The sequence below is a fragment of the Aythya fuligula genome, chromosome 5, assembly GCF_009819795.1.
Source record: "Aythya fuligula isolate bAytFul2 chromosome 5, bAytFul2.pri, whole genome shotgun sequence".
In the NCBI taxonomy this organism is placed as follows: domain Eukaryota; kingdom Metazoa; phylum Chordata; class Aves; order Anseriformes; family Anatidae; genus Aythya; species Aythya fuligula.
The window spans coordinates 64,315,899-64,341,210 of record NC_045563.1 but is presented as its reverse complement, the minus strand read 5'-3'; the positions used below and the strand labels follow the sequence as shown (position 1 = coordinate 64,341,210).

At 38.6% G+C, this 25,312-nt stretch overlaps 1 protein-coding gene across 1 annotated transcript in view; it reads right to left on the bottom strand.

Annotated features, from left to right (window-relative positions):
* Positions 1-230: 230 nt before the first annotated feature.
* MICALCL (MICAL C-terminal like) overlaps positions 231-25,312 on the bottom strand; it is a 30,815-nt gene continuing 5,733 nt past the window's right edge. The window contains exons 3-10 of the mRNA XM_032187904.1: positions 23,964-24,061; positions 20,401-21,766; positions 14,793-14,887; positions 12,266-12,358; positions 10,302-10,395; positions 5,445-5,547; positions 4,475-4,548; positions 231-3,448 (exon numbers count right to left, since the gene is read on the bottom strand). Of these exons, the coding sequence (XP_032043795.1) occupies positions 3,264-3,448; positions 4,475-4,548; positions 5,445-5,547; positions 10,302-10,395; positions 12,266-12,358; positions 14,793-14,887; positions 20,401-21,676 (1,920 nt within the window). The 5' untranslated portion in view covers positions 21,677-21,766; positions 23,964-24,061 and the 3' untranslated portion in view covers positions 231-3,263. The remainder of the gene's footprint in view (positions 3,449-4,474; positions 4,549-5,444; positions 5,548-10,301; positions 10,396-12,265; positions 12,359-14,792; positions 14,888-20,400; positions 21,767-23,963; positions 24,062-25,312) is intronic.

Here is a 25,312-nt window from a genome sequence, read left to right as displayed (position 1 = left end):
GACAGTGTAATTTACTTACCAGTATATGAATTAAGGAACTGATACTTCTTACCAACAGATTTTTCTTAGACGCACATTATTACACTATAAATACCAAGGGAGGGAAATTACTATGGAAATGACTGGGACTTCAGAGAGAGAGACACAATTTTATTTCTTCAAATACAAAATTGCTCACATCTAGTCCATTTAGATATGGCCCATACGTTCCAGCACATCACATTATACCCAACAATGACAGTGCCAAGGACTGAAAAAAAAAAATCCGTAAATCCATTATATGTTAGTGAGTCAATTTACAGAAAAGATTGAGCAGCAAGAACACTCATAACCAAATACTCTTAAATACATTTGTAATAAAGTCAGCCATATTAAATTGACCTATGAACAGTGCACATAACTTTTCTTTTTCCTCCTCTACTCTCGCAATACATGAAGATCTTTAAATTGCAGGTGATTATTTATTTATTTATTTATTTATTTTTAAATCACCTGCATAGTTCATTTTTGGATCTAATCTTGTGAGGTACACAGTATCAGTCAGGATAATGGTAGCCCAACAGGTTTTTACATGCAGGAGCAGACACACAAGACTTGCAGTTGTGGGTGGAGTGTGTTATGGCACACAGAAAAGTATCTTTTTAGTAAATAATATTTTTGAGGTCCATAAAATGCTGATGGCTCTCAGCTCCTGTTGACTTTAATATTCTCAACTCTCAATGGCCAAACAAGGATCTGCTATAAGGTGAAGTCTCAGGGCCTGTCTACAATGTGGAGTGACCTGAACCTGGGCATTTGCAGCGTGGTACCTTACCTGGGCAAGAGGATCAGACTTTGGCAGAGTATCTGCCCCTCAGGACAAGATGCTTCATGTTCTTCTGAGGCTGCCCTTCCTCCCGCTCTTTGTACAGCAGCAAAAGGAGGATGAATGGGCTTTTCTGAGAGTAGCAGTAAGGTGAAGAAAACAATCCTTAATTGATATAACTGAGGGCTTCTGTGCTGAATTACCATCCTGTGCAAAGCACTAAGAAAAATGGTTCCTTTAAAACTTTAAAAAATTATGTTGAAAGTACTATGACTCTCAGTTTTCTACAGAGAACAACGATGGATGATCTAGACAGTATTAATCTACTGGACTACATGAGGCTTCTGGGAACAGTGATAAAATCCAGAAATTTTCTCCACAAAACTGGAAATGCCAGATGATTTCAACAGAGAAAATTTAAACATTTATTGCTGTCCTGCTTGCTTCTACTTTGTGTCAATCTTAAGTAATAGAGTTGGTTTAAAAAACCACTCACTGCAATCCATCTCAACAAAATAATGTAAACTGAAGATCAAAGTATGCTCAGCATATGAATGACAGCAGGAAAAAAAAACACCAAACCGATAGTAATTTTGACATATATTCAGGGATTCTGCTATTTCTTTCCAAGATGAAATACAAATTATATTGCTAAGGTCCTATATGTTATATTGAAGGGTATCCCACTAAGATATTGCTGTTTAAATCTTAATTCATATTTTATACTAATAATTACCAAATTGATAAAGCTATCTAGTCTACTATGCAGGCCCTTACCTATAAATAACTGTTAGAAATACACTTTTATTTATGGAAATTGCAGACAACATCAAAACTAGAAAATATGTGACACTTATCCTCTTTAAACCGGCTAATAAATAAGTATAAATACATAAATATTGCAGAACACTAGTATGTTCCTTGCACCAATAGAGGTATATTGTAAATCTGTGGTGAATAGTAAATCTTGCTTTTAATTTTAAAAAGGATATTTTACATTTCTTACAATACAGAAAAGAAACATTCGTAAATTATTGTGACAGGATTCAGTGTGTCCATTACCCTACAAGTAGCTACCAAGAGTTTTTTTTAGCCTTTTTTTTTTTTTTTTTTTTTTTGGTAACAAGAATGCTTGTAGCTTTGGCTGCAAGACAGAAAACTCTTGCAAATAAGCACTGTTTTTGAAATAATGAGAACATCAAATCTTAGTCAAAGCATGAGGTAAAATGATATTCAAGAATAAACAGGCTTTCAGTTTCTCTTTGTTTTTTTTTTTTTTCCGGTTTGAAAATGTAGTGCATCATACATACCGTTGGGAATGTTAGCAATCTTAAATGGCACAATTATCTCAGATTTAAGAAAGTACTTAAAAGTATGCTGAATACTAATGAGAATTTCTGCACATCTGCTATACCAATGTCTGTGTGTACAATGCATGTACAAAAAAAGATAGCAGATACCTCCTTTAAGCAAAAAAATCTCCATATATACTTTTGAGCAGCAATATGAACGTAATTTAAGTATACTCACAACATTTTCTATTAAATGTTCCCATTACAAAACAATATTTTTGCAAATGTTTTGATAAATTATTCTAAGGGAGATTTGTAACTGCTACACTACTCATGACACCCTATGATAATATTTGTGATATATTTTATGAAACAACTGTAAAATCTACCCTATAGATGCTAATCAAGTCTGGGTTTTAAAATTATCATTCAGCAGATTTTAGAAAAGATCTTTATCTGTGCCATACAATAGCTATTTTGAGCCTATAACAGTTTTAAGGATAAGTCACCCATTTGATGATCCCTTACAAAATGCAGGGATTTAATATTGTTTCAACATCTTGTTCAAAAATACACAGTATTCTAAAACTTAGAAATACCTGGAAAATTAATTTCTGACATTGCATTTACAATAGCTTTAATGAGTGCTTATACATAGTTATTAGTCAAAAGACCCTTCCTCCACCAGAAATAAAAACTAATTATTTATTATTAAACAATTTTATACAAGAAACTTGCTTTTTGACCTTTAAATAGTTCATCATTGCTTGGCTGTGCCAAAATATCCCCCAAACCACATACAGAGTCAGACAAACAGATGGAAAGTAATGCCATCTCAAAAATACTGGATGATGTCATCATGTTTCTCAGGAACTCTATTCTCAGCATTAAAATAAAATTCCAAGAAAACATCAGAGCTCCGATTTCCCTTTTACAGACCATGACGCCCATCACACAGGTAAATCCAGTCCCATTCTTTATTCTTGTGACCCTTGAAGCTGACTGTGAATTGACTCACTCGGGTGTAAGCAAAGAAACTGCTTAAGATAACAAGATGACCTTTCCCAAATAAGCTGACTTCAAATTTGAATTCCCTCATATTTCACAAGATAGTACCTCTGTGATTATGAATATTGCTGAAATCATGTTTATTTACATATGGCTGTTTAAATCCCACTCAGCTGGTAGCCTCTAGATAAGATAATACTTTCAAAGTGCTGATCTTCTGCTTTTTCTTTCACTCTCTGCTCCTCTAAGGCAGACACAAGTTTGTCCCTTTCTTCAACCGTTTTCATCATCTCAGTAAAAATTTCATCCTCCTCATTTAGATCCATCTCATCTTTAAGGGTGTCTAAAAGACCATAAAACAAGGGGTTAGAATCTAGATCACTATATTGTTATGCTTTGCATTTTAACTGTTGATGTGCAGCATGAATTAATATTAGTCATCAAGAAATGAAGACAATGGCAGTTAATATTTTCTATGTTTGTGTTCAGGGAAAATTTATCCTGCATTTGGGCCATTTAAGGTTGCCCATTAAGGCCCCTAAATTCTATATTAGGACTTTTAGCAAAGCTTAGGCTGTGGAATTAGTAGTAAGAGCACTACATATTTACAAAAACATTTATAAATGTTGCCTAAACATCACTCCATAATTAAAATGTTATATAGCAGAAAGCACTTTACTATATCAGGAAATAATCTATAAGGTAACAACATTTATGTTGGATTTTAAATTGAATTTCTAAAATTTTAAAAGCTCAGATGCAAAATGCAGAATCTAAGTAAATTTATAGTTTTTTGTTTGTTTGTTTTTCCCAGAAAAAAAATATTGAAAATAGCAGTAGTTTGCAATCCAGGTGGTTAGAACACAACAGGATATTTTGGCATATTCAGTGCTATGCATCTCCCCCCCCTTCTGCCTGCATTCCTACTCCCCACACTCCATTTTCAAATAGTGAATGAAAGGACAAACCCAAACTGTAATCCAAAGTACATAAAAATAGTTCCAAAATACTGCGGCAACTGGTAGCATCAGAGTTAACTGAATCTCTCTTGCATTATGTAGTTGAAGAAATCACTTCCTGTAGCTGCCCATCATCATGTTAGGTGGATGCTGCTGCAGGCACAGCACAATCAGGGGCATTAGGTGTGCTTCTGATCTAATCCAGTTTAAAAATTGGGCAGGTTAGCTCAGCTTTCTTCATTTCAAGTCAGGTGAAAAGACCTTACAAGTTGGATGTTGTTGGCTGAGCTGCACTCACAGAAGAGCACAGGAGGAAGAACATCAGCCCCTCTGCTCCTCAGAGCAAGGAGGGACTCACATGGACACAGTCTATGACTGCAGGCTGGAACATGCTCCCTGCTTTGACTTACCATCAACAGCCATCTTCTCTCTCAGCTTCTGTTCCAACCTGCTTTGGTGGTCTTCCAGTTCTAGTTCTTGGGCTCTGGATACAATAAAAAGCACATTAAATAGTATATATATATTTAGTAAAGACATACATATATTAGTATTATTTCAACCAAGACTTTGTGTATTGTTTATCCTCCTAATGGGCAGTCAAAGCTAAAAGCTTAGTTTCTGCACAGCAATGCCAGAAGCACCAATACCACCTTTTGTATTATGTATTGGATTATGCTCTCTCTTACGTCACAACAGTTGGGGCTTTAACCAGCTGTGCCTTGTTGGTGCAGCTGGTTAAACAAGAACAAGATTCTGGACCCTCCCATAAACTAAGAGCCCTGCCAGAAGTGAGTAACGACTGCTGCAGCTCTATTCACCTTCCCACATTGACCAGAGATAGTGGAAAAAATATCTGGGAGTCACCAATGCCTATCTGCTGAACCTGTTTCAAACAAAGCACGGTGAGGCAACTACAACCAATGTTGTTTCCATCAACCACAAACAGTGGCACTTGAGACAGCTCTTTACTGTCTTGGTGTATGTACTTTTTCATCTCTGTAGGAGAAAAGATCAAGGAATTCACTATGTCCAATTAAAACTGAGATAAGCTTGTCAGACTATTTTTCTTCCACAGGACAAAGTGCCCAAGTGTTCATTACACCTACATAATTAGACCCACACTACATAAAGGCAGAACACCTGTATGCTGTAGTTGTTTAGAGTATCCTATAGGATTGAAATAATTGAGCCACTGTGTGAGGGAAAGATGAGGAGGGCTCAGCTGAAAATCTGTGATCAAAGCAGACTGCAGCTACTGCGGATACATTTATTCTACAACAGTTTCAAACTCCATCACACAGAAGGGTGGGTAGATGTCATGTGAGTACAAGTTCTTGTCTCCCCTTTGCTTCTTTAGTACTAATGCTCATTCTTACTTACACAATCAAAAGCTCAGACTCGTAACGCATTAATTTATTCTTCTCCAGGACCAGCTCAAACCACTCATGTAGCATCTGAGTTTCATCTTGCGTACCTGAATCTGCTTAAAATAGGAGAGTTGAATATGCATTACTGAGTTTCCTTCCAATGCTTTTGCCACTTAAGGTCACTTTAAATAGTCCTCATTTATAACGCTAGGTGAGCTCAAATGCAGATTTTTTTTATTCTTTGTGCAACTAAAAACAGTAACATCAAACATAACACATAACATTCCTGTTTATGCTGTTATGCTGTATTTTATTGCAGTTAGCTTTAAAAGTATTAGCTTTAAAAGCACTATTGCTTTGGAAGTTAGCTTTTTTTGTTGTTTCATATATATATAAATATATACTTTAAATATAGTCACTCACTTTTAGTTCTGCCTTTGATAACATAGTTTCTTTGTTGACAGTGGACTCCAAAACTATATTTAGAAATGGATATCCCACTAACACAGTCAGATTTGGGATGTACTTGCTGGCAGATATCAGCCTAATCCCTGCTTCCAGTGGGCGTCACATGCACAATCTAATCCAGTAGAGATGTTCATTCCTTTGCCAACTGGCCTCTAAATCTGTATTTGCTTTAATCGGCAGGAAAGGTTGTGGTACACAAAAAATCTATTATTCTAGGGTAGCTTTGGAACAACTGGGGTTAGGGCATCACTGGTAGACATTGTACAGATATATAATGAGATGGTTTCTCTCCCAAAAAGTTCACAGTCTGAGTCTATTTTGCTAAAGAGGATGAATTCCTCTTTCACCAGGTAAAGGCTTTTATTGCTCTAAAACAGAGCAATAAAGAACCCCTGGGTGTTTTTCAATGACACGTCAGAGGGTGTTAAAGGGTTTGCGCCCTTTCACATGACCCTCCCCAAACATCCTTGTTCAGGTCTGTCCCATATGCTTGCAGTGTTTGTTGCATCAACAGGATGTAGTTACTGGAGGAGATAGTGACTTCCCTACCTATATTAATCAAAAATGGATTATTGATTACATATTTCTCTACTTTTCTTTTGCAAACCTATCTGTGAATGTGTAAGTTCATTTTACCAGCTGTATCTCAATCAAGCCAGTCAAGAGAATATCTAAGCCCAATGATATTCATAAACAAGTTGAAGGAAGCTGTCCACCTTCCAAAGTGGACACAGTTACGGAGTTTTCTCGCAGTTTTTAACATGCAACTTACTTCATGCTTTCCATCTTTTTTTTTTTTTTTTTTTTTTTTTTTTTTTTTTAAACAAAACAAAAGCACTCAGCCACCCTTCAATGTGACTCCAGTACTGATGCAGAATTACAATCAGGCACTGTCATCTCAGAGAGCCCAGGTCTCCTCATGCCAGCAATAGAATTGTGTAGGCCCCTGTGCCGAGGACAGGAGTCATGGTGGCTTGTACACTGTTTGGTGATTTCCCATTGGGATTTGCTTTTTTACTGTGAAACAGGATGGTAAAGCAGCAGGAGAGAAAAAAAGCAAAGAAATCTTGCTCTTATTTCTGAATGATTCCAATAAAGCTTGGCCGTAAGGGCTGTGTTCCTAAAGGATCTTCCAGCTCAGCAAGTGGTGATAAAAACGTCTTCTCAAAGTGACTGCCAGAGCACATCTGGCTGGGACATGTCAATGGTAGCTTGTCACAGATTCAGCACAGGGATATAGCGGTAGTATTCGGAGCCTTTGGTCTTCATGTGTCATCATCAGAAATTATCATCTGGAACTGATTGTCATAGAGTCATTAAAAATATTGCTATTGCAGGAATGTGTATGTCCTGCACATACAGAGATGACTATTCCCTGTTTGCTGTTTTCTTGATTAGGCAAAAATATATAATTTTTAAACATTTCCTCTTTACACTTTAAAACCTCTCTCTCTAACAACAGTGTATTGTAGCTTGACTGAGGTACACAAACAGAAATGTGCTTTGCAAAAACGTCACTCGGTGGAAGCCGAAATAAAAATAGCCTTTGTTTTCTTACTTGTTCATCTCACAAAACACCCCCCTAGTGTTCCCAGGGGCATTTTTCCTTGAGCTTTTCAAATGTTTCGTAATAACACTGTTAATAGTTGAGTCTGATGGACTGCTTTATGCCTTCCAAGGGCAAAACAAGCCACTGAAGCATTTGGCGTAAGGTAGTAAGACAAATATTTTTAAAATGTTAAAGGAAAAAACATTTGAGAGTCTGTTTTGTGAGCTATGCTGGCTTTTTGTTACAGCATTACTAAAGCAAAACTTTCCTTCTGGTTTGCCCAAATCTCTTGTAACCAAAATCCCACTTGAAAGTTCAATGCTCTAATTACATCATAGCCATTTCTATATTAATCGCTTCTGAGGGAAAGAGGCTGTAATGAGCTTTCACTGTCAAACTTTCATTCCACAGAGCAATACTATGCTGTCCCTATGTACAGCAGTTACACAGTAAGGGGGACCCTGAGAATTTGCACCGCCTTGGGAACTTCTAGACCTCATATTCCTTATTCATCGAAGTTGTCAGCTGATCTCTTTGGACTCTGTTAGAAGTTCTGGGAAACCCTGTTCACCTTCCAAAACACATACATGCACACACACATACATTTATTTTGTTTGCTCAACACAGAGTTTCTTCTTCACCACTATTCTTCATGATTTGTTTAGTCAACTGATAGGTTATGTCAGTTTCAGTGGAAAACATGTTAGGAGATTTTTATTTCTGTATCTTCCTGCAGGCAGATCATCTCTATAAGCCTCCACAAATGTCAATGTAAAACAAAGCAGTTGTACATTAATGATTTATTATTTGGTATTTAGAATCAAACTAAAGGGAGTAAGGGCCATGAAAAAATACTCATAGAACTGATATTCTTTTTTTTTTTTTTTTTTTTTTTTTAAATGCATGAATTGTTGTCACTACAATTAGAAGATCATCAAAGCCTCATTTTGCTCAACAGTCTTCATGGGAGTTGTTTCACACCCATGCATGTTCTCTTCTAATTCAGCTGAGGAGCTAATGAATAACTCCCCCTAACAAAGGGGCCATTCATCCCCTGCTTACAGAATTATTAGAGAGTTGCGCAAATGTCACTGAAGACTAGTGTTTGCAGACCTGTCTCTAAATTTGGTTATTCACAACCTTTCCAGCTCAATATTATTGCTGAACCGTGATCGTTTTCTAATTACCTTAATAATACCTATTAAACCACTTGAATTACATAAGCACAGACCTACTTAAATACAACTTAACCTAATAAACAGTGGTCATTCATTAAACAATAATGCCCATTATTTTTAAGAAGATTGAATGGAACATTATACTCACTGATTCTTGCATCATTACATGTGTGTTGTTACAAGCAACAAAGCACTCATGTTTTGTTTGGGAAACTTACAGAAACTTCATGCTTTTGCACCAGAAGAGTTATTGAGACACAGTAACATCCTATATTTCAGTAGCTGCCCTATTTGTAACTGGCCACCTACACGCAAACAATCAACAGGGAGAAAAAATAGTACTTTCACCTTAATGAGGGCAATCCAATTACTAAGGATGGGAAGAGAATGAGAAGCATCAATCTCTTGGCAGACAGCCTTCTTTAGGAAATGCGATTGTCAAAACAGTAAAACCAAGAAGTAGCTCTAGACCATTTATCCTGGTATTCTGCATCTATCCCATGAGCTAGAAATCTCTTGCCCCCCATATTTTTGATGTCTCCATAAACCACTCACCTGTAAAGAAAAAAGCTAAAACCTCAGTCTCTTTAGGACACTTTCTCATAGGTGGTAAAGTGGGTGTTATTTGATAAATTATGTTTTCATTTAAGGGAAAAAAGATAATGCTAGCTTTTAAAATAACATTTGAAATACATTACCACTATTAGTTATAGGAAATCTGTTAATAAACTTAGAAGGTTGCACAAACACTCTGTTGTTAAACTGGTTAGCTTGGTGTTAGAATAAGAGTGATAACTGCTAAGAAATATGGCATTAAAACAGTCAGCATGTAGAGATTTTGCTGGGTTGTCTAGCTAAGATGACAAGATCAGGTGCCAAAACATACCTATGTTTGTAGTGTTGTGCAACTGCCTGTCTCAAAAGCACAAGGTTCAGCTTTCTAAAGCAGAGGTAAATAAAGAGACATTTGCAATAGGTCTGTTGGCTCCCCAGAACCCTTTTGGCACAGAAACATACGCTCCTCTGAAGTCCCTCACACACACAGGCCTTTCCCTCACCCCCTTTGTCCTGTTCCATCCTCCTGCAGGAGGTCTCCCCAGCTTCACCCCACCAGCATTGGGAGGATGCTGTGGACCAGTGTGTTGGCACAGTTGGTTCAGGTGAGTGAAAGCTTTGTCCCCGTCTGCAGCCAGGACAACGTCCCTGCTCCATTCCACCCATCCAGGCAGTGGGACTGCAGGCTGCTATTGCTATATCATGGCCATTGCCCTCATCAGAGTAATGACATTTCACACACTGGGAGAAGTCATTAAGGACTCTGTTACCAGGCATGGTAACTGAAACACAGCTCCTGGGAACAGTATTGGTTCCCTCCCAAAGATGAAATTAAGCTCAATTTTTAAAAAATGGGGCGGGGGGGGGGGGGAGAGAAATGCAGATTCAGTAGCATGGCAACTACTTCAAAATACATGACAATCAACAGAATTTTATAATGTTCAGCCTAATGGTTCTTGAACTAACAGAGTTTGAGGAAAAGGGTAAACAAGGATTTTTGTCGTTCCAATCACTGTTTCATTTCAAATTTTGCACTAGCACTGAACTCTTTCTATGACAATGATAAAACTCCTCTTATTAAAAAACAAAAACCACTACCAACAAGAACTGTGTCATTTACCTGATTCTCCTCTGAGTTCTCTCTCCAGTTTAACACCAAAAATCTCCAGTGCTCTCTGTCTTTCCTCCAGTTCTTCTAGTTGCCGCTGGACTGCCTGAAAAATTATAAGGTTATAAAAGCTGCAGACATAGCTTAAAAATTCAGAGACAAAAGATGGCCTCAGTGGTTAGAGAAAGAGCTTGAAAAGGTCTCTGAGGAGTTAAGAGATCTGCAAACTCACTGATTGTATTAGACACATAAGCAATTTAATTATTCTACTAGGTATCTATCCACATTTTTGTGTGGATAAGATCTCCGGTACAAAAAGAACGTCAGTTCTGAACTCTAGTTTTCCCACTATTGAATGGGAGATGATGATACAATTTCTGTATCTTGCAAGGTGTGAAAACTGAACTCCTTACACATCCTCTGGATGTGTAAGGATCCTTTTAAGATGCTACAAGAATAAACCTCACATAAATATTCAAGGCTTACAGCTAGAAATCTTTGCTAGCTATTTTTTTTGCCCATGGTTTTTTGCTGTTTGTTTTGCTCTTATATTTCACAAGCTTTTGACACAGGCAGGAAAAGGTCCAGTAACTAAGAAGTGATAACCCAGTGGCACAGAAATGACATCTAGATTCAGTGACCCATTCCCTTTGGCATAAGATTTTTTTAGAAGTGCCTTATGGATAATGGGCATGAAATGCCTTTAGAAGATTGAATCATCAAGTGTAGATGCTCAGCAGTTTCCACTTCAGGCTGTGATAGGGCATTCCAAACCATACCTTCAGAACAGCCTAACAGACAAGAAAGATTGTTCAAAAAGTCTGGATTTGATTGTTTCCACAAAGCAGTAAAAGAAGAGAATTTTACATCATTTACAGTGCTCAGAATAAAAAACAAAAATGTTAAGTGTTTTTTTTTTTTTTCCTTTGGATTAGGTACATGGATTTTTTTTCCTGTCACTGATTTTATAGAAATTGCTAGATATTAGCATTTCTACTGTCTGGTTCAAACAAATAAGTTATATCCTTTTCAGTAATACATTTTGCCAAAGGAGTGATGTCTACATAAACAGATATTTCAATTTCACATCTGAAAAACAACTCAATAGCTTTCTTTTTTAAATTTAGTATTAGTACAGAAATAGCAAGTAGAAGCTCCATAGCTCTTACTGTCCACCTGGCATAGTAATAAAACAGAGGATGGTGGACAACTTCGCCTTCAAAAAACATTTATTAGACAAAATGCCCTTGCTATTTATTTTACTGCATGGGAAAACACACACACACACAAGTTAAACATCATATTGGAAACAGTGCAGACAACCCAAAGTCATCAGCTGATTTCTTTGGAAAGACAAAACTCTACTCTGCAGTCCCTATGGCATCCATGCTGCAATGCAGAGACTGAGCTAGTTCTGATCACATTAGCTCAGGTATTATTAGCAGCTGAGAAGGAACAAGACAGAAATCAGTGTGGGGTAATTTTTTTCTTGGGTACAGATCAGGGCCCTACATGAAGTGAAGTGACTTTGCAACATTGAAAAACAAAATGGTTCACTTTCACATTTACGGCAGAGAGGACAAAAGCCATCATTCTATTTTGCCAGTGTCCTGTAGTACACTGGAGTGATAGCACAGCTTCTTGCATTCTCAGGGGATGATATTTCCCCTTTCTCTCTCTTTCCCTAATGATCAATGTGTTCTACTGCTACTGTCAGTCATTACTATTCTTGGTCTTGCATTAATGCATAATTACAAAATTGTGACTATCAACTGGGGCACACTTGGATTTGTCACAGACAGAGATACAAGACCCTGCCACTAGCATCTTACTGCACCTGACATTTTGGGTGGATTTTAATGAAGAAGTCAGTGAGTCCCAGTGAGGAATGAGAGTGCGTGGGCCACATTCACTACCCCTCTCCTCACCAGGCACTCCTGGGAAACAAATGGGGTATTTGCAAGCTACATTGTCACCTGTGCTTTGTGAAGCCTCTTCAGCTCCTCTTGTTTAATCAGTTGCTTTGTCTCCTTCTCCAGCTTCCTTCTCCTTCTAAGAGACATTTTTGCCTACCAAAAATATTAGAAAAGGAAAAAAAAAACAGCAATCAATGTACACGTATGATATTAAATGTTTCCACAAGTCTTCCCCAGAATCACAGAATCATTCAGGTTGGAACAGATCTGCAGAGACTGTTTAATCCAAGTCCCCTGCACAAAGCAAGGTGAGCTGCTGCATGCTGCTTTGGGCAACCTCACTGAAATAAAAATATTGATGTAGGAAAGTTTTCACACATTAACCTGTGTTGACTTTGAATCATTACAAGGTCTACTGAAATACTAAGTATACGTCAGTAAACTGTAAAGTGGTCATCAAACCAGTTTAGGAAAACTTAACTCATTACTATTGCTGTAGCTGCTGGAGTAAAATAAAATTGCTTGAATTGTGAATAATTTCTTTGATGTTTAAAATGGGTATTATCCATAGAAATTTGTCTTACAAAAACTAGTTGGTTTGATCATAACACACACCTGCACAGTAAGGCTGAGGGCAGGAAGGAAGAGCAGCTGGCATCAGCTGTGGTTCCAGTTCAGCACCGCCCGGCCTGGCTTTGGGAGAGACCTTCTTCCATTCTGCCTGCTCCAGTTGAGGTCCACCCCCACTTCCAGCAGCAGCTCATCTGGGCTGCTTGTATTATGGGAAAAGGGATGTATCTGAAAGAAATGGCCACCAAGCACCACTGCCATGAACAGCAAGGAGCATGTGCTGTGGGGGCTGACTGGGGAATATTTTCATCTAGCTCTTGACCTAAACTCTCTAGAAGTGTTGCAAGGCTGTGGTTTTTCGACTCATGAAGAGACAGATTATATGAGTACAGGAGACAAGATGATTGAAAACCGACAAGCCAGGAAGCCATTAGATTTTTTTCCCACCCAGTTTTGCCAGTGAAAAACAGTGGTAATGGCAAAAAAAGAGGTACTCAGAGATATCCAAGAGAGAGACAAGGAGGATGAATGTATCAAAAAATGAGCCACTGTAGACACCATGTGTGTCAGCCACTTGCCCACCCTTTTTCTCACCCCTATCCCAGCAGCGCTGCCTGGGCTGCACAATGGGCAGTTGCTCCTCTTCAGCTTTCTCCTGTCTCTCATCTCTCCCTTTTCTGTCTTTTTTTTTTTTTTTTTTTTTTTTTAAATTTAATTCACTGTAATATTAACTTATTATAGACCACCTTTCCTGTAACACTTCCCCGGTTAACAAAAAGTCTGTTGTTTTCTTGAATCTTTTGAGATTGAAAGGACCTAAATACTGATTACTCTATTTTCTCCCACAATTTCAAGCAACTGTATTTCAAACAATACATTTATTTAAAGCATATTATTTGTAGGGTACTGTTCAAAATGGCTAAGCAAATGTAAGACTTACATTTGGCTATGTGGTGGATAGAAGAGAACTAAAAATGCCAATGTGTGATGAAAACTTTCTTCTCTGGAGACCTTTTCTTAAAAATAAACTAAAAATGCTCTCGGGTAACAAAAAGACCCACACTTGTTGATAACTTTTCCAAAAATGCTACAGCTGCTCTGCTTCAAAAGGCTTCAGCAACTTCAGCATGTCCTTACCCAGCAGGGCTGGCAGGACATGCAGCCACATGTTCCTGCATTTCCCCCTCTTGGTGCTTCACTTGGTCTGGAGCTGCACAACTGCACTTCCATTCGAAGCCCCACTTAGATCTCAGCTTGGCTTTTTATAGTGTACTGGGCAGCCTCTTGCCTCCCCCCCCCCAGCCTCCCAAAGCAACAAATCAAAAGGCCACCTTGTACTATTAATTCCACTTACTGATATTCCCTTTATGGGAAAAAGGTAAACATATTTCTGTTGAGCTATTCAGGCAATAAAAGCTCTTCAATTCTCTTCAAATCAGATGGGTATCGAGAGTTCACTGGTGATTTAAACCCACTGCTCCAGTGAGACACAAGAGCTGAGTTAGGGCTTAGAGATGTCGGTGTGCAGCAGGCCCTTCCAATGTATGTGATCTGGGTGTGAATTCATAGCTCATGCAGCCATGCTGATTAGGGTAAACACAGCGTTTTCCATGCAATCTGCTTGTAGTACCTCACAAATGAAGTTGTATTTCCGTATGGGAAATCTGCATCTGTTTGGTTTAATTTTTTCAATGGTTTGCTTGTTGGACTACATATTAAATCCACTTATGAATGCTGCTTCAGAGTGGTTTCTGTAAAACATGTCTATTTGTCCAATTAAGACCTCCTCTGTCAACACTGGTACAATCAGGGGGAATTACAGATCCAAAGAGGAAAAAGAAATTTTGATATCCATCTGTCATAGTTTTAATCTATTTTTCTATCCACTTAACCTCTACTAAAAAAAGTTCCAGTCCCCACTTTGAGAAATCATGGTGTGTTTTAGATCTAAGTTTATGATGAATCTTAAATATAGTCCAACTGTGAAAATGTCTTTTTGCTTCAGACTAAAGGTTACCTTATGTGTTAATGACGGTTTCAATTCAAATTCATCCTCGGAGGAAGAAGTAGAATACTCAGCAGCCTCTTTTCTGACAGTTGGATGTTCACATCCTAAAATGAAGGAACAAAACTATCAGAGGTAAAAAACCAAAACACAAAACTGTTCTTTAACATATACAGACTCTTTGCACCTGCCCTGAGTTCCACTTTGCAGCACCCAGAGCAATTTGGAAATTTGGTCAACTGTGATAATTAAATTTTGGTCACTGTCAAAAACTCTGCTTGCATATAATTGATTTTTTTTTCAGGTATTATGGACAAATAAATTAATTCCTTGAGCCCTCTTCATGTAGCATGGTGTTCTGAATGCATTCAACATTCATTAAAATGTATATCTGAAGTTAGCCATATTACCCTAATGATTGTATAAGGCTCACTATACAGTGTAATTGAATGCAAAAAGTCTGAGCCAGCTCTTAAACAAATTACCCTTATGTGGCTTGTAGCATCTGGCACCCATTTTTACTACATGACATCTGCTCAGTGTAAAATAGTTGGCGTCAGAATGTCTGGTCATATAAAAAAATCACAAATGTAATCAGAAGCAAATGGACTAAAAGAACAAGGCTTTATCACACAGCCTCATGCAATATAAATATTTCATTAATTATGTCTAAACAAACGTCACTTATTTTTCTGCTTTAGGAATATTATCACATCATTGAACTGTTGATTAAAATGCCATAATAAGTCAGAAAAATCCATACATCACAACAATGCACTCCATAAGGAAAACTCAAAGGCCGCCTTTGGAAGAAACATGTTTTCAGAATTATAAATTAAATTACATTTAATTGCAGCAATTTCCATCATGCCTGTTTTCCCAGCATCTTGTTTCAACTGTGTGTAAATATTTGAATTTCTTCTTAATTTGTCTAATTCATAGATTCATTCTCTCTATTTAAGAAAATAAAACTGCCTATGCCACATCTGTCTCTATACTTCAACCTGCTACAGGGTTAATGATTAACAGCTGGGCAACATCTTGGAATTGTACATTATTTACAGCTAACAATGCCATTTTTCTTTGTAACTGCTAGGTAATGTTTGGATTTCTATGTGCAAGTTGTATTCAGATTAAAATCACTTCCCATTCTTTCATTTTAAATGTTTCTTCGTTTCCTTGTACTGGATTGCAGCCCTGAAACAGGACTTCTGTCTTAAATTCTAATTTAAAACCTGAATCCAGGAAACACGTTTATTCCAGGGGGTAAAGCAATGAAAGCAAAATGGAAGTAATTTGTGGTAAGAAAAATATCTGGTTTTAGAAGCACCCAGTCCTCATGCTCAGTGAAGCTGCAAGCTCAAAGGGTCTTTTTGCGGGATAAGCAGGGACAGCCAGACTCAAAAGCCTTTGCCAGTGCACAAGATGGAGGAAGGCATAGGGGGGTATCACAGTCACTATTTCTTTTGAGGAGTAAACTTACCTGCCTTGTTTCTCCCCATGTAACCAAACATTTGCAGTAAGTACCCTGCAGTCACACCACTGGTGAAATCAAATTCCATAATATGCAATCTGCAAACCTTCCAGGGAGCCCCAGCAGGGCTAGCCACACAAGCAATTACACAATCCCGTTTTTCTCTCAGATCTGGGAATAAGCGATTGCTTTCCTGTGTCCTCCTCTTTGAGCAATATCAATAATTTAAAGAGCATTACAAGGTCTAGAGGAAAAGCAGCCTTCTGTAACACGAGGGCACCTGCCTCCTCCTTGGGACTGCAACTCAGGAGCTGTGTTCCTTTTTGTTACCGAGAGAGGGCCACTGACTTCTCTAAGGACTTTCAACAAGACCCATCTCGCAAGCATGAGGAAGCCAATGTCAGGGCATGGAATTGAGTTATGTCCACAGACCTGCCAGCACCTATTGGTTATGGAGAACTAAGCATTAGCAACTTGCTCTGAAGAGAAAAGCCCTTTAAATTGCTCCAAAACAGACGGTTAAGGGATGCTGCACACACATTTCCAGCATACCTGACTCACGGCTGTCAAATCACAGGGAACTGAGCATTGGTATTGAATCTGACAGCATTACAGAATACATTTCAAAGTAGAAAATTGTAAGAAACATCCAATTCTTGATATTGGGGTTTGATATCTTCACATATATATGTCACGTAAGATAAATTGCATCTGTAAATTACAGTTCCTCACACCTTGGTAATCTGAGGGTGGGTCTCAAAGACACTTTGCCTTGGTCTAATAGCCCTGGCACTGAATGCCATCAGCAGTAAAACCCTAGCTGCATTCTGTAGGAACAACTGAACCAAAGTCCAGTGCTTTTGCAAATCCTTTTCAACATATAAATCCAGGCTACTGGTTTTCCTAGGAAACTTGAGATCCTCTGAACAGAGAGGGAGGTGTCGTAAGGAAAGGTTTAAAAGGTTACAGCTTCTGTTGGAGGGAAATGCACTCCTGATTGTTCTGGAGATTTATAGGAAAAAACACCACTGGTGAAATGCTGTACATCACAGCTCACCTCTGCTTCCTGGAGTGGTTTTGTGTCACAGTAATGACTGCAGTCTAAATACACAGAAATTCTTGGAACGGGAACTATTTTTATAACAGCATTTTTATAACATGATGTTACATTAATCTGCTGGCTTTTTCTGTAAGTGTCCAGGATTGCATATTTTTTATAAGGTTGTTGGAGTTAATCATTGCCTCTCTAAGTACTTCAGTGTTTTACAGAAAAGAAAGGTTAAAGGACACATCTCTTAGGGCATTGGTGTCCCAAAACAGACGGGAATTTGCATGAAGTAGGAGATGAAAAGAAAGGCCTGTAGAAATCAGTTGTCTATTTGGTTCCACATCTCCGCTTTTCCACAGGTTGTTCACGTGGTCTTAGGCATGCAATTTAATCTTGTAGTGTTTCAGATCCCTAAAATATAAAATCACTGAAATAAGAGTGTCCTAGGTGACATGAATACTGCAGTCATGAAGACTTTCAATAGTACAAAGAGGCAGTAATGGGAACCAGGTACAAACCTAAAATATTTGCAAGTAATCCCTAAAAGTGCACAAAACCAGCAAAGTGAGATCATAGAACATCTGATTTTCTTATCATCTAAACTGGTAATTCTGCTTAATAAAATGAGCCACGTAAACATTCCAGTCATAAATCCAGTAAACATTGCAGTCATAAATCGTCATAACAACTCTCATCTACTCTAAGGAACAATTCTAAAAATGTATTCATATGACTTCAGCTCAGTCAGTGACAAAAAAATATTCCCTCTGTTTCTTCATGAGTGACAAAAAGCAAACCCTGGGTCACAAACAACTACCAATAAATCACAAGCTTTGTGAAACCACCACCTTCAGAAGGTCTGTCTGTGAGTCAAAGCTAACCTAAACCCTGGATCTACTACTGAGGCTTGTTGCAGATGTTACAGCTGGCTACCACGTACACAGAACACTAAGAGAAGGCAGACACTAAGCTGACTGCAACTCTCTCATACAACCTGGTTTGGTTCTCTTTAAACCCTCCCCCCCCCCCCCCCTTGTGGTATTAAAGATTTTTAATACTTCTAAGTAAGACAGCTCTTTGGCATTTTTATTTTTTTAATTTCAAAAGGGCAAGATGGCTTAAGTGAGATCAGTTAGTCATCCAATTGATCAATTTTATTGATCTTTTTTTAGATTCCACCCAAATTTAGATTTAGATTAATCTTTTTTTAGATTTCACCCAAAGGTGGAAACAAGCAACATCAATAAAGCCGCAATGATATTTCTGCAGCAAATCAAAAAACCAGTATTGCACCTACAAACCTCTGTATTGCTGTTTGGGAACACCCGTGTATTCTACAGGCAAACTTACCTAGGATTTTTTTCAAATTAATCTCTCACTGAAATCAGTGCATGAACCCTCACTGCTTCAGTAAGAGTTGTCCTAGGTCCCGGATGCACAGGCAGTCTGTATAGGCAGATCTCTGCACAGCCCCAAATTTCTAAGCAGCACTGAGCAAAAGCCAAGCATGGGCAAATGGCTAAATCAAAGTTGTATTTTTTAATTTTGCACAGACTTTGCAATGCCCGTATTCAATAACTATAATAACTTAATTCCTCTTTTGGCTTGCACAGCAGAGGAATGCAGCACATTATTAAATCATCCTTTGTTCAATTTTTTTTTTTAAATCTAAATAAAGTATAGTATTATTCAAACCTAAGAACATCTTCCACTTTAGTAGGAACAAAACATATCAGTTATTATAATACATTTACTTAAGAGCAAGTCAACTTGGCTTGGTCTATGGGTGATGATTTTTATAGGCTCAGAAAAAGCCTTTCGTTTGAGACCACAGTGTGAAAAGCGTGAACACTAGCAACTCCCTGTGGCTTCAGAGCAGTCCTTTGCATCCTCTGGCTCAACAGGAAGGCCTGGTTTTGCAAGTTGTTAGATAAAGAAGGCTCCAAGAACCTGATCCAAAAGCTCAGGAATGATAGTGGGAGTTATTCTATTTATTTCAATGAGTTTCACATCAAGTTCTGAAGCAGAAAGGTTACAAAAAGTATCTGGCAGCTCAATGTAAGCACTTCAGCAACTTCGCTTATAATCCATTCCTTGTACATGCATTATTTTACACACAAATTGTTATTTTAATGCTGAGTTTGGGTCATAATCTAATAAAGTAAGGCATAAACAGGTATGCCAATAAAATTCAATAGGTTATTGAGTTAAAAAGCTGTGACTTTCTGTAGTGGGCTTTTGGAAAGATAGATTATAGAGAAAGACAGGTGGGTGTCTCTCTCATACCTCATATTTTATACCTTAAACTGTGCTGCACTTAATTCTTTCTGAGCCCATGCTCAGATTAATTTGGTTGCTCTTTGTATGACATCAATATTTCTGAAACTCATCTGCAACTTTAATATTAAGCTTGCTCTTGCAAACAAACATGAAAATCAATACCTTTTAATCACTGCCCAAACAGACTCTCAAATTGGTTAGAGCAGGTCGGTAAGGTGCTAATTCCTTACAAACTTAAGAACAAGGGGATATCAGTGACACCACATAGCTCCCAAAAGCATGCCTATTATTTCAGTCACTACGGCAGCAGGCAGAACTGAAGAGACACCTGCTGAGAAAGCAGATACACAAAGCAAAGTTTCTTCCTACTGCAGCTTTATTGCTACAATATCTGAACTGGTCATGGAGAGGATAGCAAACATACTCCACATGGCACTGAAGCTTCCAGTGCTCATCCTTCCACTTGCCTGCTTTTCTCCCCTTTTCACAATGCACTCAGAGTCACAGAAGCAACTGCTCTGTATCCCTTTCTGCCCCATTGCTCCTTCTACCTCAGCAAGTATGTTTTTCCTGTCCCGAACACATTTGAATACTAGTAAACAGCAGACCAAATTTGTGTCCAACATGCTGTCTGTGCTCTGCTCTGACAACACCTTTAACTTCTAATTCTTAACCAAAGATACATTTATTAAATCTTCATATGTAGACAGCAACTCTGAGTTAAACATGAAATACAACAGAAATGGGATTCGCATGATGGCACATCAATCTTTTAAATGTTAAATGCTTGCAATAAATAATTCCATTCAGGTCCTCACCTGCAAAAGGAAAATGTAGCCTGTCTTCTGCAGAATGGTCCCTCATGAAAGGCAGAGATGACACAAGGAAATTCCCTTCTCTTTCATGAACCTTACTTTTCAGTCTATCAAAAAGTGACCCAAGACTACTCTTCTGTGTGGAATCATCCAGATTGCCCTTGGGAGCGTTCTTGGGTTCCCGAGATGAAGCAAGGAGGTACTTCTTGTTACAGGTAAATATATCATCCCTGGAAGCCACTGGAGGAGTTTCTTTAAACGTAAACTTTTCTAGGAGTCCTGGGACATCCTCCATCCTAGTGCAAAGTGATTTCTGAGGTATACCAGTGGTCTTGGAAGGCCTGCTTTGTGGACTGTAGACTGGGAAGAACAGCTCCTTGGTGTATTCACTTGGAGATATCTCTTCAGAGCTGACAGAAAAATTAGATGGAGTTGAGAGAGAATTGCAAGTTATTCCTAAATATTCTCCAGCCTGCTTCCCAATTTTAAGCTCCTGTGGCTGACTGTTATTTGCTCTGTTGTTATTACTGATCCTTTGGCTTAGGGAATAGCCAGGAGTACTGGGGAAGCTGAAGTAAGTTTTTTCTGAAGAGGCTTTGGATTTGCTGTCTGAGTCCTGCTTTTGTCCTTCTGTAGATGAGGTTAGAGGCTCCAAAATGGACCTCTTGATTGCATTGGCAATGAGCCTCAGTGGTGATTTTGGCTGGCTGGCTGTAGGCTCCTTGGCAGCTCTATCCGGATTCTTCAGAGCACCTTTCATGTCAACTGACAAAGCCGGTGGTACATCATCTGCAAATAAGAGAGGCAAATGATGAGATTGTTTGAACACACCTTTTCTCCAGTCAGTATTCTTATCCTTCTCTGAAATCTCCAGCACTCCTTTGTTTTGATTCTGCAGCCTGGTTCCACCTAAGTCTACCCCATTTGAATCATACAACATAGGTTGCTGTTCCGTGCAAAGCACCAGCCTCTTTTTTGCCTCCTTTAATTCTTGCTCAAACTTTTCTCCTGGGTGCCTTGTATTTTTCTCATCTTTTTCTTTCAAACACAGACATGGCAGCACTTTGGCATTCCTGTTAAAACCTTGTGATTCAGAGGTGTAATTCTGTTTGTTTTCATTCCAGCTCTGGCCCATACATGTTCCAGTGTGACAATCTATATCTTCAGGCTCCAAAAAATCATCAGTCAGCGTCCCATTTCCACGAGGGATCCGTGGAGAACCTCTGGCCCTGCTCTGAAATGGATAATGAGGCACGTAGAGATGGACATCTTCATGCATCTCTCTGACTTTTTCTTTTCTTTGAGATACTGGGCTGCAGCGTTGGACATGTCCTCTTGTAACTTTTGGTGGATTCTTGTAAGAAGTCAACTGTCAAGTGTAAGGGAAAAAAGTTAACTGGTGTTAGAAAAATATAGTTTACTGTATCTTTTATTCTATATAATATTTTAATCAATTTAAATATTAACATGATACTAGTAATCATAATTTTTTATATATAGATACACACACATACATAGATGACAATACAATAAGAAAAAAAAAGAAAGCTTTTCTCCCTAAAGGGATAATATTTACCTAGGAGAGGAGATCTAATATTCTACGGGAAGTTTTAATAGTCTGCAAATAACGTAATTCATACTAAGAATCTGTCATATCTTTATGAATCATCTTCAACGTTTTCCTTGGAAAGAAAGAGTCCTATCTACAGGAAAATACACAAAGTCGATCTGCTCTATTCTCCTGCATACATTTCAGTTGCATCACATTACAGTTTACAGCAAGCACAGGAGGCCATAATCCATCCTCTCCAACCACTTTTATAATATTGTATGCTCACATGGTGCAGGTACAAATGAATGAAGTAACCCAGAAATAATTGTAAAATGCAAGATGGTAGTTTAAACAATTCAATTAGTTCTCTTTTATTATTATTTTTCCTTTGGTGAAGATTTAAATTAATTACTCCAACCACTAAAACATTCTGCTGTAGACAGTAACAAGAATAAATGCTCACATTACGTAGCCAACAGACCAAAAATACAGGTTTTTTTTTTTCTTTTTAAAAGGAGGGGCATTTTATCCTCAATGCTATGAGATAATGGATGGCTAGAAGATTTAATTCCTGTTTCCACTTCTATGCCAGATTCCCAAATTCACATGGGTAAAGCCATTAATCTAACTTCTCATTTCCTAGATGCATAGGAAGTCGCATAGGAAGTAAGGTAATAATGATTACTTTCTGCTTCGTAGCTGTATTTGATGACTGAAATTAACACTGGCCAGGATCTCAGATAAAAACATGAGAAACACCAATAATCGAATAAACACCCACTTAATGTCTCTTTAGAGTAAGAGAAATGCTGCCAAGCGATATGTGTCAAGTGGAAATCGCAGCATGGCGATCATCCGTCCTTGTGTGCAGCATGGCCAAGCAGCATTGTGCTGCTCTGCCCTCCAGGGACGCTCCCTTCCTGGACCTATTGTGCTGGACCGGATTTCAGCTAGCACCATGGATGTTGAAGACTCGATTTTTTTGGAACGCAGACCCTGAGGTCAAGCAATTTTAATCACTTTAACCCAAGGGTGAGGACAACAGGCTAGGACACAGAGGACTTGGCCTGGCTCTTAGTCAGGGGGACAGATTGTGCTCTGCTCATGACTGTTGGTCATGACTTCTGCTACAGTGTCATGCTTGCAACAGGCCCACCCTTCCTCATCCTTAAAAAGCAGAAACTACAAAAGGAAGCCTAGGACTTGTAGGAACCTGAAGATGCTCATGAGCTGGGGGAGGTGTAGAGTCAAGAGCTTGCTGTGAATTAGGAAAAAAAAGTCTTCTGCCCATTGAATGCTAGTGGTAAACATCAGACATGGGCACATGTACATCTAAGGGCACTAGCAGCCTAAAGTCTCCCCGTCTCCTTTGCTAGGTTTCCTCTGGCCAGTGCTATGCAACTGCTTGACACCTCACCTCAGCTCTCAGATCTACTCTCTAAGACCAGTGCTGGCACTTGCCTCTCATCCCATAGCACAGCAACAGAGGGAGCATTTAAGCCATCTGGATGTGATACCCTCTTACTGCCCCAGTACTGACATGTGTCCTTTTGTCCAACACACACCACCTGAAGACCCACTTCCCATCCAGACCTATGAGCATGTGGCTAGACCAACAGCTAGCTCAGGAACACCAAGAGCCAGAGATCTGGGGTTTGCTCTCCTTTGAGAAAAAACTGTGGCACAAAGCAAATGCCAGTGGCAACTAAGCCCTGTGCTGTGAAGGAAGCTTACATATTGGCTGACACAAGAGGTTAGTGTCCAAATCTCAGCATGATCAAAGTCTTAGTCTCACAGAAAGCAAATGTGACTTAGCCATGTGATTTGGGAATGGTTATACCAATCAGAGCAAAATCTCTTCCCTATGTATAACAGCATAACTCCAATTTTTGCTGGTTACTGAGAGTACCAAAACTATGTAAAAGAGCAAAGGATGCTCAGACAATCCTGCTGCAAGCAGGCATGTCCCAACAGTAGTAGTGCTAGTGCTACTCTGATCAATTCTCTTTCATACCTGTGTTTGGAACTGATCCTCTCTGAGATCACTTTGACAGCTGGCTGAGCTCTCCTTCCAGTGTAGGCCAGGTTTCTTGTTAGAAAGCAGAGAGAAATCTGCCAAAAAACACCACCACCACATTTTTACTATCATATTCACATTATTACCTTAAATAAAATTCACAATTAAAGAACGACAATAAAAAGTTAAAGAGTCATCTGGATACACTTTTACCCTGAAGAGCTGACCTACAGTAATGAAGTTTATAGCCCCACTTGCATATGTATGCACACTATACAAAACACATGCTGACATTTTCAGCAGTGAAGCTGAATTTATTCTACTTTTTGTCTAAATGAAGTGAAGCATCTTGTGAGTTACAGGAAACTTCCTGGAAAAAAAGAAGTCAGCCTCTTTAAAGCACTTTTAGACCTTAAAAATAGAAGCAATAAAAACAACCATATATTTCTGAAGCCTTAGTTCTGAAAAATGAAGAAAAGTGGATGGGTTCTGAGAGGGCTGGCTAAAGAGAAAGAAATGAGAAACGTAACCATCTACATGCAGTAAAAACAGAATTAATTCCCTTCTCATAAATTGGGCTAAGGGACAGCATGCTGTAGGATCTTCAAGGATGAGGCAAGGTAATTCATTACTGTAGGCCTTAAACCAAAACTTAGTTGCTGGAAGAAAATACAGGTGAATAACTTGCACCTGAATGGAATCAGCAGAACTCTAATATTTGTGAGAGAGTTGGATATAATAAATAGTCTTTGGATGAAAGAAAAGTACACCTCAGCCAAGACATTACCGCATCAAGTTTTGACATGAGAAGTCTACTTATAGCTGAATTATCAACTCCAAATCCCAATTAACAGTTCTGAAACCCACAACAGTTCCCAGTGCAAACTCTGCTTCTTCTATTCAGAGATAAAAGCTCCAACAGACAAAAAAAGCTCCAACAAAAGCTTCGACAGACAAAAGCAACACACCGGAAAGATAGAATTCAGCTCCTGCACATGGACTTCAGAAAAGGGAAGCCAGGGAGAGAGTCCCGTTTTCCTTTCCTCTCACCCTTTTGTTCCCAATCTTGGTGCAATTTGTTACTCTCAGTCAAGACTTGAGGGAAACGATGAGCTGGAGTTCATTAAGGTACTCCTGTAGGAACCAGCATTGAGGGGTTGAACTGAGAAAAACCCAGCTTTGTCACTCGATTAAAAAGGACGCCACAACTCTGATCTGCTGCTGGTCTTGCTTTCTTTATCTTTTGGCAATGAGTTTTCAGGGAGAGAGCAAGAAAGAGAGCGTGAAAGTAAAAGCACCCTTCATATCATTTCAGACACATTGAGAAAGTCCAGTAATGGTCCTCT